Genomic DNA, 15,579 nt, shown 5'->3' on the forward strand with positions numbered 1-15,579 from the left:
GGCCCCCTGATCCATTTCCCGCATAGGACTGCGAAGTCCTGAGGGGTGAAATGCTGTCTTACTCTTTCTGTATCACCAGCACTGTGCTTGCCACTTAGTAAACATCAGTCAATACCTTAAGCAGTGATGACAACAGTATAAAAATTATACAAAAAGGAAAATAGGAATTTTCTCAAACATGTAGACGACCTACTATCACTAGGAGGTAATCAGTTCAGTTCAGTCGCCCAGTCATGTTCGACTCTTTGCGACCCCATGAATCGCAGTACACCAGGCCTCCCTGTCCATCACCAACTCCCAGAGTCCACCCAAACCCATGTCCATTGAGTCAGTGATGCCATCCAACCATCTCATCCTCTATTGTCCCCTTCTCCTCCTGCCCTCAATCTTGCCCAGCATAAGGGTCTTTTCAAAAGAGTCAGCTCTCCGCATCAGGTGGCCAAAGTATTGGAGTTTCAGCTTCAACATCAGTCCCTCTAAAGAACACCCAGGATTGATCTCCTTTAGGATGGACTGGTTAGATCTCCTTGCAGTCCAAGGGACTCTCATGAGTCTTTTACAACACCACAGTTCAAAAGCATCAATTCTTCAGCTCTCAGCTTTCTTTACAGTCCAACTCTCACATCCATACATGACCACTGGAAAAACCATAGCCTTGACTAGATGGACCTTTGTTGGCAAAGTAATGTCTCTGCTTTTTAATATGCTGTCTAGGTTGGTCATAACCTTCCTTCCAAGGAGCAAGCGTCTTTTAATTTCATGGCTGCAGTCACCATCTGCAGTGATTTTGGAGCCCATGAAAATGCTTCTGATGAGAGCAATACTAAACCATCAATACTGAATCCTCACAACAATCCCAGGAAGTAGTGATCATCCCTCATCCCTGTTGTGCAGATATGATATGGCAGGCATGAGGTGCTTAAGTCATGTGTCCAAGGCCCCAGCCAGAGAGGAATGGAGCCAGAATTCTATCTCAGGACAGACCAACTCAATGTTCATACTCTTCACTACTCTGCCTTTGGGTCTCCAAAACCTCTGAGCAGTTAGAGCATTGACCCAGTCTGATAAGGTGGATGTCCATGGCCATTCTCCATGTTGAAGGCACAGGCAGACAGGAGGAAACAGTTTGTTGGCCCAGAATGTTTCTGGCCCACCAATGTTTGTTGGCCCAGAAGAAGCTCAATGGAAGAGCAGGTATCAACCACTACTGCATACACATGCAACAGCCCAGGTCTACAGGCAGCAAAGAGTCTGTGCTCAAAAAGCATCTGCTGAATAACAGATGAGCAAGTGAATGAATGAATGAACAAACCAACAAGCCAGATAATCATGGAACTCAGTGATCATTCAGTTCCCACATCTGTCTCTAAACACAGGGAAACAACCTCTTTTTCCCACAAGTACTTCTGTGTCTGGGCTTCCTATGTGGATCATTGGTAAAGAATCTGTGTGCCAATGCAGGAGACATGGCTTTGACCCTTGGGTCGCGAAGATCCCCTGGAGAAGGGAATGGCAACCCACTCCAGTATTCTTCCCTGGAAAATTCCATGGGCAGAGGAGCCTGGCAGTCTACAGTCCATGGAGTTGCAAAAAGAGTTGGACATGAATTAGCTACTAAACAACAACTTCTACATCTCTTTTCCTAGGTTTTGGTCTTTAGTACAGCTGCTGGCATCTGAAAGCACATATTTTACCCAATTCAGGAAGTTGCCTGGAGCCAGGGCTGGTCTCAAAACCTGCCTGCTATAACATTCACATTGAGCACTCCAAAACTAGTCATCACCCAGTCCTAAATCATTTTACTCTTTATCTAAAGGGCCATCCTTTAAAAGTCAGCTTTTAGAAATCCGTTTCTAACACCATTTCCCTGCCAGACCTATCCTGGTATCCCAGAACCAAACATAACTTCTTTCTCCTTTGATCAAACTGCAGCTCTGACTCTCACTGCATTTATCTCACTCTGTGTAGTGTTATAAATATTTACATACTAGTCCTACACATCCTCTCTTCTTACCAGACTGTGCACATCTGAATGGCAGGGAGGAAGCTACCTAGACTAAGAATAGAGATCATTTCTGGAGTACCAGCCATGGAGTAAGGGCTTTCCATCCATACTGCATTTTAGCCTTAGAAGTCCACACACGGTGAGGCACTAGGCTCACTGTTTTACAGACAGAGAGACGAAAAATAACTTGCATGACTGAAGTCCAGAAAGAGAATGTGACAGGAAATGCTACTTAATACTCTGCAATGGGCTATATGAGCAAAGAATCTAAAAAAAGGATGGATATATGTATAACAGATTCACTTTGCTGTACACTTGAAGCTAACACAACATTTTAAGTCAATTATACTCCAATAAAAATTAAACAAAAATTGAAAAAGGAACGTGACTATGTATGTGGCAGAATTCATATCCAGGCCTGTGCCTGTTTGATTTAAAAGTTCATGTCCTGCATCACAAGATTCCAACTTCCCATATGAGTAGTCCCATCCCTGTACCTTGAAGATGCTCAAGACGCTTTTGATGAAGGGAACAGGCTGAGGTCCCGTGGGCAAGGCCTTGGTGACAAAAGGAAATGTGTGGCCTTATAGTCATCACAGTATGGTGCCTTCTTGCTCCTTCATCTGCCACCAGAGACTCATGTAGCCTGGGCTCCTGCCTGATCTCCCTCCCTCACCCCTGAGGCTCGTAACCTTCAATAGCAGCCAGTGTGTGGCCAGACTTCCCCTGACCCTTCCCCTGACCCTGGTTGCCAAGGAAACCGAAATACAGCTGTGCTCACCCGCAAGGTGGTGATGGTGGCAGGATCTCGCAGCCGGCCCTCCTCATCTTTCAGATTGTAGCCTTCTGGCCTCTTATCACGCTCGCTGACTTTCCACAGCTTCACAGTTTTATCTGTGGAGCAAACCACAATGACAGTGAGAGTAAGCTCATAAAGAAGTCTATTGTTTTTTGTTTTTTTTTTTTGCAGGATGGGGGTGGGGGTGGTGGGGTAGGGAAAAGTGGAGGTCAGTGGACGGGACTGCTATGGAAGCTGGCTCATGTCAAGGACTACAGTGTGCACATCTCAAGGTCTTTGAGGGCAGAGTTCATGCTTCCAAAGAAATCCATTTATTGTGCTAAGCGAAATGGCTTCCCTGACAATGGACTGTTAAAGCTATAGCTTACACATTAATTGGGTTCACTCAATAAAAATATGCCCTGAACCTTGAATAAGAGTAGCCACAACATGTATAGAATTAAAGATACAACCATGTTCGCACTTGCCATGGAGAATTTATTCAGTGTTCACAATAACCCTGAGACGTAAGTCCAATGATTGCATCCCCCCTCACTAACACTGTCCCTAGCATGACCCAAAAGGCCCTCCATGACCTGCACCCTAGGGCCTCACGCTGTATGGCCTCACTGTCCACCCTACTCCCTGCCACCTCTTGTATTTCTGCCACCTGGCTTCCTTACAGCTCCCTGGATGGGCTAACCCTACTCCTGCCTTTTGCACTAGCTTTTGCACTAGCTGTGCCTTCTGCCAGGAAAGCCCTTTACCCTCTTTTCACAAGATTTGTTCCTTCACTTTGCTCTGTTTATGTCCCAACTTCAGAGGAGCCTTTCCTAATTAACCTACAGAAAGATGTTTCCCTCACCATTCTCCATCCCCTCTTCCTAGTTTATTTTTCTTCAGAGTACATTTTACTACCTAGCAACTTCGTTATCCTGCCTTCCTCACTAGAACATAAAATCATCGAAGATAGGGATTCAGTCTGTCGTGTTCCTAAGTACACCTTCAAGCACCTATGACGGTTGTCATTCAGTTGCTCAGTTATGTCTGACTCTGCAACCCTATAGACTGCAGCACGCCAGGCTTCCCTGTCCTTCACTATCTCCCGGAGTTTGCTCAAACTCGTGTCCATTAAGCTGGTGATGCCATCCAACCATCTTGGATGTTCAACAAATATGGGGTGGATGAATGAATGCATCTCATGTATACAGTGCATCTTGCTAGCAGTACTCAGGGAAGTAACATGAGAAGGAGATTCATCTGAATGCTTTCCTCTTGCAGTCTCTCTTCTGAGTCCCCTGCTGGAAGTGACTTTTCTCACCTTTATACTGTCCCAGGACTTTACACCACTTCCTGACCCCTGTCATTCTCTATAGCAAATGAAACAGAGGCGAGGACTTGAATGCTCATGGGAGGTAGTCAGTGCCAGGGGAATGAGTGAAAGTGCTGGGGTCTCAGGGGAGCTGGAGGTGGCACGCCCCATTTGCAGGCCTTCCATTCTATGTTTTTTTTTTTTTTAAGTAGAGTTGACTTACAATGTTGTGTTAGTTTCAGGTGTACAGCACAGTGATTTAGTCATATATATATATATTCTTTTACAGATTCTCTTCCCTCATAGGTTATTACAAAATGTTGAGTATAGTTTCCTGTGCTGTACAGTAGGTCCTTGTTTGCTACCCATTTAATATATAGTAGTGGGCATGTGTTAATCCATTTTTTAAGGAAACAGATTTGGGTCAAATAGATCATGCCTGTGACTGCATGCCTTTGTAGGCCTTCCTTATCAGATGCTGCGTTCGCTATCTATTCTCATTTTTCTCCATGATGGCAGATGGCAGGGACTCCATCGCCTCCTCTGTGTCTTGCTCTGTGCTTGCACAGGGTGGCTTTGAAAGCAGACAACCTTGGGCCACATTCCCACTCCAACTCCAGCCACCCTGTGGCCGGGGACTGGGGTCCCCACGCAGTAGGTGCCTAACTGGTCTTGGAGTGACACGCAAATGAGAGTAGCAGACAGGGCAGGGAAAGGGGCCGAACAGCCAGTTCAGTTTGAATTGCAGAAACAGGAGTAATTTTTTTAGTATAAGTATGTCCCTAATAGTCCAATCTTACAGACAGAGATACTTAACTTCTCTATGCCTCAGTTTCTTTATTTGTAAACTGGGGAAAGCAAATGTCTTTCTCATGGGACTCTTTGAGGACTAAATGGAAGACTGCATGTAGAGAGTTTAACCCAGTGTTGGGTTTCTAATGGAGAAGGCAATGGCACCCCACTCCAGTACTCTTGCCTGGAAAATCCCATGGATGGAGGAGCCTGGTGGGCTGCAGTCCATGGGGTCGCTAAGAGTCGGACATGACTGAGAGACTAATAATGGCTCACAGATGGCGGCTATTGTTGGTATGAGGAAACTGGGCAACCATTCTGCAATAATAAGATGTTGCTGACAGCATGAGCTGCATCCCATGATGACATCAGCACATCCTATTTCCTCTCCGCAAGGCTCTGCAGAGGGGAGGAAAGCCGCCCCTTTCCCCTGCCTGTGTTAGGATTCCCTAGTTTCTCTGCTCCTCACCTCCCTCCTCCATCTTCCCTCTGCAAGTGCCCTGTCCTCAGCAGTCTGAAGAGCACCAACCGCATGGTGAAGTGGGCTTCCTGCCATAATCTGGCTATTCTAACAGAGAAGGGCCCCCGCTTCCTAACATGTGAGCATCACGCAGGCTGGTTGTGTCTGCTGGTACTCCTGTCAAGTCTGCTAAGGGTACGATCAGTGCTTTCAGCCCAGCTTGTACTAGGACAGAAGGCAAAGAAGCCTCTCCTAGATGCTGGGTTGAATTTAGAACTTTCTATTCAATGCTCTTCTGGTCCTCCCCTTCCCGAATACAGACTGCATAATGACCTGCTTTTTAAGGTGGGAAAATGAAACTTGGGCCATATTTATATAGTCACTTGATTAACTACTAATCAGAGATCAGAGTAGATTAGCTACTAGAGCTTGCTGCTACTGCTGCTAAGTCACGTCAGTCGTGTCTGACTCTGTGCGACCCCGTAGACGGCAGCCCACCAGGCTCCCCCGTCCCTGGGATTCTCCAGGCAAGAACACTGGAGTGGGTTTCCATTTCCTTCTCCAATGCATGAAAGTGAAAAGTGAAAGTGAAGTCGCTCAGTTATGTTCCACTCTTTGCGACCCCACGGACTGCAGCCTACCAGGCTCCTCCATCCATGGGATTTTCCAGTCAAGAGTACTGGAGTGGGTTGCCATTGCCTTCTCCTAGAGCTTAGAGGAACCCGAATCAGTGAATCCTAGTACCAATTATTTTCTATTGCTTGGCTTTGGAATGTATTCTATTCTAATGGCAAGACAATTCTCATATTTTTCTTATTATGAATGATAAATTACTATACTGAGAAAGACAGAAATTAGAGGTAAAACATAAAGAATAAAAATTCTTAAAATCCCTCGAGTCCAGGACCACCATCATTAACCACCATTATCAACAGTTTACAGTTCAGTTAATAATACAGTCACAGTATTTTTCTATGCATTTTTTGAAAAGGGGTACAAACCTATAATAATATCACATACATAGATTTATATTTCTCATTTTATTGTAAAACTGGTACATAGAATTGTAGAAAATGAATATAAAAGTAAAAAAATAAAATAAAACTTTCTCGATTCCACTAGACAAAAACAACTATTATGAAAATTTTGTGTATATCCTTATATTATATATATTATTGGATGTGGAATTACATAACTGTTTTTAATAAATGTAACATACTATACACAGCTTATACCATGCCTTTCCCCCAGTCATTTATCTATTTATACCAACATCTATCTCCACATAATGTATAACTGAGAATTAGTTAAAGGTCTAGGAATGGGAGACATTAATAAATTATAGAAAAGTCATACAACGGAATACTATTCAGTCATTGAAAATGTTACAGTATTTTAGGAGAAATATTTCACAATTACAAAGGTATTCCTGTTACTAAGTGTTATATTATTAAATTAAAAATCTGGTTGCAAAGTTATAGAATATGTCTCACTTTTGGTAAGAAACAGATTTATCCATGTCACTTTGCTATTCCTTTTAAAAAGCCATTAATAGTGGTTCTCTCTGTATAGGAATACTTTCCTTATCTTCTCTCTGCTTCTCTGAATTTTCTAAATTTTTTACAGTGAACAATTATTACTTTCATAGCATGAAAAGCAAGTTTAGTATACATTTTCATCTGATCATAGGTATTATGATAGAAGGAGACATCTCAGTAAAGTAAATGTGTTTTCAGCTGGTAAATAATTTTAAGGTCTAGCTTCACAACTGAATGTTGGTTTTATTTTTCATTAAAAATTGTAAAGCTGGGACTGTATTCTAGCAGAAGATTAAAAACTGTACCCAGCTATAATGAGATAAGCACAATTTTTTTTCAAGATAATTGATGGTGAATTCAATTCAATTCCCCATGGTTAGGATGCCTGGAGTCATTCTTGACTTTATTATCACAATTTTTCTTGACTCAGTATCTTGAAGCTTTGTGGATAAAAAAGTCTGAGAAACATGTGGCTGATACCGTGAGTAATGGCTTTTTCTTCCTTTCGGCTGGCTCTCTGAGTAGTTTATCATTACTTGTGGCACCTTTAAGCACAATCTTATCATCTATCTTCATTTTCTCTTTTGTACAGTAATTCCGATTGTCTTCCATTAATTTCTGCATGTTAACCTATTTGGCTTAAGGGGAATTCTCAACCTCAATATTAGTATAAAAAAGAAAATCACATATGAGCATGGGGATTTGTCTTCTAAGAATCATTTTGAGATGCTGGTGGCGTATGAAATAGCATCCCAAATGGGAAGATAATATCCTTGTTAATCAAAAAACTATTTAAAAACTCAATTAACAGAACATGATGCTATATAATTAATCTTCATTGCATTTCACTGGTTTCTTCCCCATCCCCCCACAAAGTAGTTAATATGCCGTTTACATCTTTAACTTTTATTATAATAATCAATAGGCTAAATTTCATAATACAAAGCTAGCCTAGAGAAGATAATCAGATACTTTTTCTCTGCCTGAAGTAATTAAGTCAAAATCATCAGAAGTTTCTTCCATTCTAAGTTGTGTTGAGTCTGTTGAGCCTTTGAGTAAAACTTACACAAAACTAAAAGATAAGAACTTGAAACACATTCACTTTTGGGATATCAAGATCAGAAGATCTCCTGGAGAAGGGAATGACAACCCACTCCAGTACTTCTGCGTGGAGAATCCCACAGACAGAGGAGCCTGGTGGACTACAGTCCATGGGGTCCCAAAGAGTTGGACACAACTGAACAACTAGCACAAAAATGTAAACAAAACAATAAATACAGTTATGAGGAAGAATTAAATTACTTGGAATCTGGAGGAACAGATGAGTGGAGATCTGGTCATGTTGAGATAAGCTATGCTTGAATAACCCTACGCTGGCTATTTCAGAACCATTACTTTATAGATTTATACACTGGCTTCTTACATTTGAGGGATTTGGGGGATTCATATACATTAAAAACTTTCCCTCTTTTACCATAATATTAAAATAAAAATTGTAAGAACTTAGAAAATGAAAACAATAAAAGTAACAAATTGACAAGTCACTCATAATGCATAAGATTACATGAAAAATCTTTCAGTGTGTTTCATTCCAGTCTTTAAAAATGTTAATATAGGCTTGATCATTGTATATACACAGTCTGCATTATGTTTTATCTTGACATATGAGCATTACCCTTTCTCAATAAGTGCTGGAGATAGGCAAAAAGCAAACCCAATGTTTCTTGATTTATGCTTAAATGTATACTCCTCAAAGACTCACACAGAGGATGATGAAATAAGCCTCTCTCCAGCTTATTTGTTTGGCAGAGGGTGTTTAATTTATGTGTACTAATCCTCTTGTTATGCTATTCAATTAGCACCCTTTTGTATTTGATTTTATTCTGAATTGTTTTGAGCATAGATGGCTTCTTCCAAGTAGGATATTAAAAACCTTTAGAGTTGGTAATTCCACTGTATAAAGGCTTAAAGATTAGTATAGAATTGAGTTCTCTATGCAACCCCTAAAATCCTCTCTCTCTGATCCATTTATATCAATTCCTCCCCAAACCAATAAATGATGTAAGAAAAGTGTGGAGGGAAGAAGAGAAGAAACCATTATTACTTGATCCATTTTTTTGATGGCATCCCTGGGTTGGGAAGATTCCCTGGAGAAGGGAATGGCTACCAACCCCAGTATTCTTGCCTGGAGAATTCTACGGAGAGAGGAGTCTTGCAGACTATAGTCCATGGAGTCTCAAAGAGTTGGACACGACTGAGTGACTTTCACTTTCTCTACTTTCCTTCCTCTCTTCTTGACCTACGTTCCTAGTAGAGAGCTTGCTTGTGTCAAAGACATCTGCCTTCCAAACTCCCATATATATTCAGGGATTAATAACTTCCATCGAGTGTGCCAAACATATAGGGATGGCATGTTTTGTTTCCTGAAACGTGTTCCCACAATAACATTCGGTGAATCTTAAGACAGGAAGTCACATTCCGAAAACACCTGGAAATAATCTGCATTTGTCAAAAACTACAGATAACAAGTCTCACAGAATTCGGTCATAAATTTGTTATTTTTTTAAAAAGAGTAAGTACAATTTACTGAGTTTCTATTCTCAGTCAGGCATTCTGCTAAGCATCTTGCAAGTATGATTTCTACGTTTTTCAACAGCCTGCAAGGTGAAAAGGAAAATGGAGGCTAAGAGAGATTGAAATATATAGTTTGCTGACTATATCTCTGAAAACACCAAACAAGGTAAGTCACCTTCACATACCATTAGTAGACAGAAGGAAGTAGGCTGCATTCTGCTGAGGGAGCCATCTTATTTTATTGATTTTTTCTTCTATTTCTAAACTTTTCAGGTAATCGAACTCGGGTTCATGGCTCTGGAATGTGCTGTAAACATTGTATTCACCCCTACGATGAACCTGGTTTTTACTCTGTAAGAAGGGAAAAAACACACACACCAAAGATTAAATCACGTAAGCCAACTGAAAATTCACCAGTCCCTTCTTTTTTTGAGCAGGATCATGAGAGGTGGGACAGGCAGACCATGTCCGAGTGGGCTGAGGGCAGGACTATGCTGACCACAGGTTCCTCTTTAGCTCAGTGGCCTCATGCCATTTGATTGTGCACCCCTGGTGGTAAATACTGGCACCTCCAATATTTACATACTTTTATTTATAAATTATATACATAAACTGCTGCATGGACATAGGGTGTACATCATAAAATATATGTAGAAATGCAAGTTGAAGTAGGACACGAGTTTTTTTTTAGGTGACTGTGTTACATGGCATGCAGAACTTCCTAGGCCAGGAATCGAACTCACACCCCCTGCAGTGGAAGCATGGAGTCTTAACCAGTGGACCACCAGGCAAGTCCCAACAACATGATTTTAAAATCAATAGATATTATAATATTTTCTGTCTAATGGATGTCTTAGACGCCCTTAGGAGTGAGTCATCCGATGCTGATGTCCATATAGATGCATATCAATCCTTTACAAAGAACACAGAACTGTAGCATCTGCACTCCTCACTGGCCTTTTATAACTCATCAGATCTTCCCAGAATCTCTGAGAGGTGCCCAGGGCAGGGAAATGGGCCAAACAGGCTCAGAGATATTAAAGTGACACACAGCTTATTAGGATCAGATCTCTCCCTCTCCTTTTCCCATCATGAGTAAAAAAACAGACATTAAGATAGAGAAGACATGCAGATCATTGGGAGAACTATGAGACTTTAATCGGCTTTCCCTTAGCATCGATTATGCAAAGTGCACACAGCAGGAACTAAATAAATGGTGAGAGAACAGAACATGAAGGGGAGGGGGTGTGGAGAAAGGGACAAGAGAAAGAAGAAAGGTGGACAGGAGGAAAAGAGGGTGTGAGAGAGAGAAAGGAAAGAAGGGAAAATGGAGGGCAGGTTTGCATTTTAGGATCTTGTGACCAAGAGCCTAAAGATTCAGGCTTGAGAAAATAGTGTGCACAAATTCAAATCCAGGTCTTATTAGGCATTTGTCATAAATGCATGACTCTTAATTAAAGGCTTAAATTTAAAAAAAAAGAAAAAAAACTATTTCTGGGTGGATACTGGACATTCAAACCCAAGCCTCAATTTACTGATAGGTGATGGTACTGATGCTCCCGTGTTAAATGTACTCATGAGGGCATTGAGGTTCTTTGAGCAAATTCTCCAGGACAGTGTCACTTGAGCATTCATATACAGGAGTCACCCACAGGAGCTGAGAGGAGATCTGACTTAGATGTTGCCACATGTCTGTGTTTCTCAAGCTCAGTGTTCATTCAACCCCAAGCCTTGCCACATAACTCAACGGTGAACTGCATGTTATTATCCTCAACATTTTTCCCTTATTGAACAAAACCACTCGCCTTTGGAAAATGTGTCCCCCTCCATTCTACTAATGAATCAGGCTTCCCAAATATTTCAGTAAATTAAAATAGGTGAAACTTATAAATAGCTAATGGGAAACACGGAATGGAATATTACTGGCAACATGCTGCCTTGGGTAATTTATGCTAAACAGCTCCTCTGGTTTCTCTTTATCATTACTATGAACCTAATTGGATTAAAAAAAATGGAAGAAGAAGGTTTAAAAATCAATTTTAAAAGGACTTTAGAGGTTGACATACTTGCTCCTGTCCTGTTTACTGCAGAAAGAGCTAGTCCACCTGAACAATAAATTTTTAAGAGCCTTGATTTGCTACCATCCAAATCAGACTGTCAAGTGTGTGGAATATGTGCCAGACCAATTAGCAGTAGGCAGCTCCAGAAAAGCAGGAAAAATTCCAGGTCACGAAGAGCTATTAGTTTCTACTTGCCAACCACATTTTCGTGTTTCCAGGGCCAATGGAATAGGCTGGGTGCCTGAATTAATGCTGAACACTTGAATTCATATAGAACCCCAAGGGATTACCATGCCCTTATAGAAATTAATTGCAAATAATGTGCAATTACCAAATATATCACCTCTAAATGAGACTTCCCTTTTTGGAGGGGAGATGGAACACAAATGGCTTTGAGGCACAAAGCAGGCTTTAAATTGCTAGGGAAGTCTCTTGTGAAGCCTCCCTCCCACACGGGCGGCCTCCCACTACGCAGCACCGGGTGAATCTCCGAGGCAGGCAGTAGCAGATGGGAGAGTCACTTGAACACAGACTGGCCTGCTGTAAGCTTCAGGACCATGCCAGGGGAGGCCAAGGAAATCAAATTGGGCCATAATTCTGTTCTGATGGAGCAGAAGCAGACACCCCAAAAAAACTCAATTTATATGAAAAAGAGAAGCGATTCCTAGTGGAACCCAAGTCTCAGGAAGAAATGGGCTTTTAGAGATTCACTGGGAGTTAACGGCTCCTGCTTGGAAGGCATAGAGGATTCAGCTGCAGGGAACTTCATGTCATCCATAGTAAAGTGTCGCCTTCCCAGGCGGTGCTAGTGGTAAAGAACCCATCTGCCAATGCGGGAGATATAAAAGATGTGGGTTTGATCCCTGGGTCAGGAAGATCCCCTTGAGGAGGGCATGGCAACCCATTCCAGTATTCTTGCCTGGAGAATCCCATGGACAGACAAGCATGGTGGGCTACAGTCTATGGGGTCACAAAGAGTTGGACATGACTGAAGTGACTCAGCATGCATGCACATATTAAAGTGTGAGCCATGTTCTTTGCTCAGATGTCATTTTCTGGGATTTCACTCGCTTTGGTAGAGGGAGCTACATTTTCTTTTCTGACCCAAGTTATCCTTTTCACATCTGTTGGGGAACGGCTATATCTTTTATCCCAGGTATTGTGTTAGGAGTCCCTGAATTTCTATATCCAAGAGAGTTAACCCTACTGAGAAAGGAGGTGTTACACTCTACAAGCGCCTGTGGAATTTTGCAGATCCAGAGAAGTGAGGTCGTTTTGAATGTGCAGTACCCAGGATTGGAAAGGAAGACCTTGTCCAGAAAAGGCTCTAATTCCAGGTGCTTTTGTGAGCCTGTGCAACTGTTGATGTTAATGACTTTTTGGCAGTTTTTAGTTTGCAAGCCAAGCAGCAAGGTTAAGGGCGACACATGAGGATTAAGAAACAGTGGGAGGCCTCCTTTAAAAAGAAGAGAAAATGGGCATTTTGCATTCACTGCCACTTACCTCCTGCTCTCGTTGAAATATTACAACCCGACCCCCCTTGTCCCCTGTCGCTAGTAATTCTCCCGTGTGGTTGAATTCTACCGTAGAGATAATGTCAGCTGAAAAGAAGAAGACAAAGGCAATTTAAGTAACTGCACACTTACTTGCAAACGATAGATAATAGACGTACTTTTCTGTGCATTTAAGGGCTTAGGGCTTTGTCTCTGCAGTGGAATTTACAAGGATTTTATGTCCTGTATTTGAAGTGCCACTAGAAGTGGCACTTGGGGAAGTAAATTTCCTAGATGCCCACACTGCACTGTGGTCTCTAGGAACAACTGGAGAGAACAAAAGGAAAAAGCACATTCAGATTCTTTTGTTTTGGGCAATAGAAAATGAATTTCCTTATGGCTCAGGGAAATGGCAATTTTCTTTGATAATTTCTACCAACCACAGACTCTTTTCCCACCCATGGCCTTCTGCATCCCCCTTTCTTCTACACCAAGAAACTTCCCCAAATGGGGTTCAGCTGTGGAATCTAAACGAGGACTGAAGGCTGATGAGCAGGGTTGAGATGCTTGAAGCTCAGACATCAAAAATGAAGGGACACAACTCAAAGAAAATATCAGGGAAACTCCAGGAGTTGGAAATTCAAGAAGGAACCCTGGAAATGCTCCCCCTCTTCTGGTAAGCCCACCACACCCTTCTGGAAGAGCAGGGCTTTACTGCAAGGAGAAAGGTGCTGAGAAAACAGGGTCACGAGGTCAGAGCGGAAAGGGAAATTTGTACTGTATATCTCTAAACAGAGAAAATACACAGGCGCCAGGAACTCAGATCACAGATAATTGCTGAAGGAATGCCAGCCTGCCAAGCCTTTCTTCAATACTGGTTATCCCTGGAGGAACATGGACAGGTAAATTACCTATGATTGGATTTATTAGGGCTATTTTTAGAAAAATGTCAGAGGTTAATTCCTCTGCAATTATTCCCCCACAGGGCTCCAACAATCACTACCCAGAGTGCAAATGAGTTAAAAAAAATAAAAAAGAAGGCGGGGGAATTATGACTGTGGCCTTTGACAGGGGTACATTCTGAAGATTGTGTCCATGTAAGGAAAGCGAAGGGGAAACAGTGAGCTGGAAAACTAAGGCAATTACCCCTGAATAACTCAAATCTCAAATTTTACTTTAATATCATCATCTCAGGATTTTCTTTATATGCCCGATTGATTCAGGTAAGTAGTGTGAAATTCTCCACTTTGCTTCTAACTGTCCTTTTCCATACATGAAAATGTTTTGAATGGTCATTCTTTGTGCAGAAGAAAAAAGAATAAGGGATAACCTATAATCACTTTCAAGCCAGGCGCATTTAAAAGAATAATTCATGATTTCTGTTCTGGCGTCTTAGATGACTGACCCCCGTGGTAGCAGGTTCAAATCCTACAGGGCCACGAGGGAATGGGGAGTGAAGGAAATCAGGTGAAGTAGGAAGCTTGCATCTGCTCTTAAAAGACAAGTGGCTACTTGGCTCAAGCCAACTGTGACTATGAAATATTACCTGTGTTGCCAGATATTCTGATTTTTTAAAAAAAACCTTTTATTTTATATTGGAGTATAGTTGTTTAACAACGTTGTGAGAGTTTCAGGTGCACAGAAAAGGAAATCAGTCATACGTATACATGTATCCATTCTCCCCCACACTCCCTTGCCATCCAGGCTGCCGCATAACACTGAGCAGAGTCCCTTGTCCTATACAGTAGGTCTTTGTTGGTTATCCATTGAAAATATAGCAGTGTGTACATGTCCATCCCAAACTCCCTAACACCCCTTCCCCTCATTTCCACCCCTTGGTAACCATAAGTTTGTTCTCTAAGTCAGTGAATCTGTTTCTGTTTTGTAAATAAGTTCATTTGTATAATTTCTTTTTAGATTCCACAAATACGGGATGTCATATTTTTTTTTAAAGAAGCTGGAAACCCTGAGCTTTACATGAAAATCTCTTCAGTTTTATATATTGGCAACAAATGATTTTTTTTTTGAGTGCTATGACATTAAAAAATATATATATAATCCTGTCTATCAGATTATTATTTTTTTTGATTATGAATTTTATTTATTTTTTTTAAATTTTATTTTATTTTTAAACTTTACAATATTGTATTAGTTTTGCCAAATATCGAAATGAATCCGCCACAGGTATACCCGCATTCCCCATCCTGAACCCTCCTCCCTCCTCCCTCCACTACCCTCCCTCTGGGTCGTCCCAGTGCACCAGCCCCAAGCATCCAGTACCGTGCATTGAACCTGGACTGGCGACTCGTTTCATACATGATATTATACATGTTTCAATGCTATTCTCCCAAATCTCCCCACCCTCTCCCTCTCCCACAGAGTCCATAAGACTGATCTATACATCGGTGTCTCTTTTGCAATCTCGTACACAGGGTTATTGTTACCATTTTTCTAAATTCCATATATATGCGTTAGTATACTGTATTGGTGTTTTTCTTTCTGGCTTACTTCACTCTGTATAATAGGTTCCAGTTTCATCCATCTCATTAGAACTGATTCAAATGCTG

General features: G+C 41.6%; 1 protein-coding gene across 2 annotated transcripts in view; it reads right to left on the reverse strand.

Annotated features, from left to right (window-relative positions):
• Nucleotides 1-15,579, reverse strand: part of PPP2R2B (protein phosphatase 2, regulatory subunit B, beta) — a 314,879-nt gene that overhangs the window by 115,485 nt on the left and 183,815 nt on the right. For both annotated transcript variants that reach the window (XM_010850472.1, XM_010850473.1), the window contains exons 3-5: nucleotides 13,023-13,120; nucleotides 9,645-9,810; nucleotides 2,787-2,899 (exon numbers count right to left, since the gene is read on the reverse strand). In XM_010850472.1, the coding sequence (XP_010848774.1) occupies nucleotides 2,787-2,899; nucleotides 9,645-9,810; nucleotides 13,023-13,120 (377 nt within the window). The remainder of the gene's footprint in view (nucleotides 1-2,786; nucleotides 2,900-9,644; nucleotides 9,811-13,022; nucleotides 13,121-15,579) is intronic.

This window comes from Bison bison, unplaced genomic scaffold (assembly GCF_000754665.1).
Source record: "Bison bison bison isolate TAMUID 2011002044 unplaced genomic scaffold, Bison_UMD1.0 scf7180017864291, whole genome shotgun sequence".
NCBI lineage: Eukaryota > Metazoa > Chordata > Mammalia > Artiodactyla > Bovidae > Bison > Bison bison.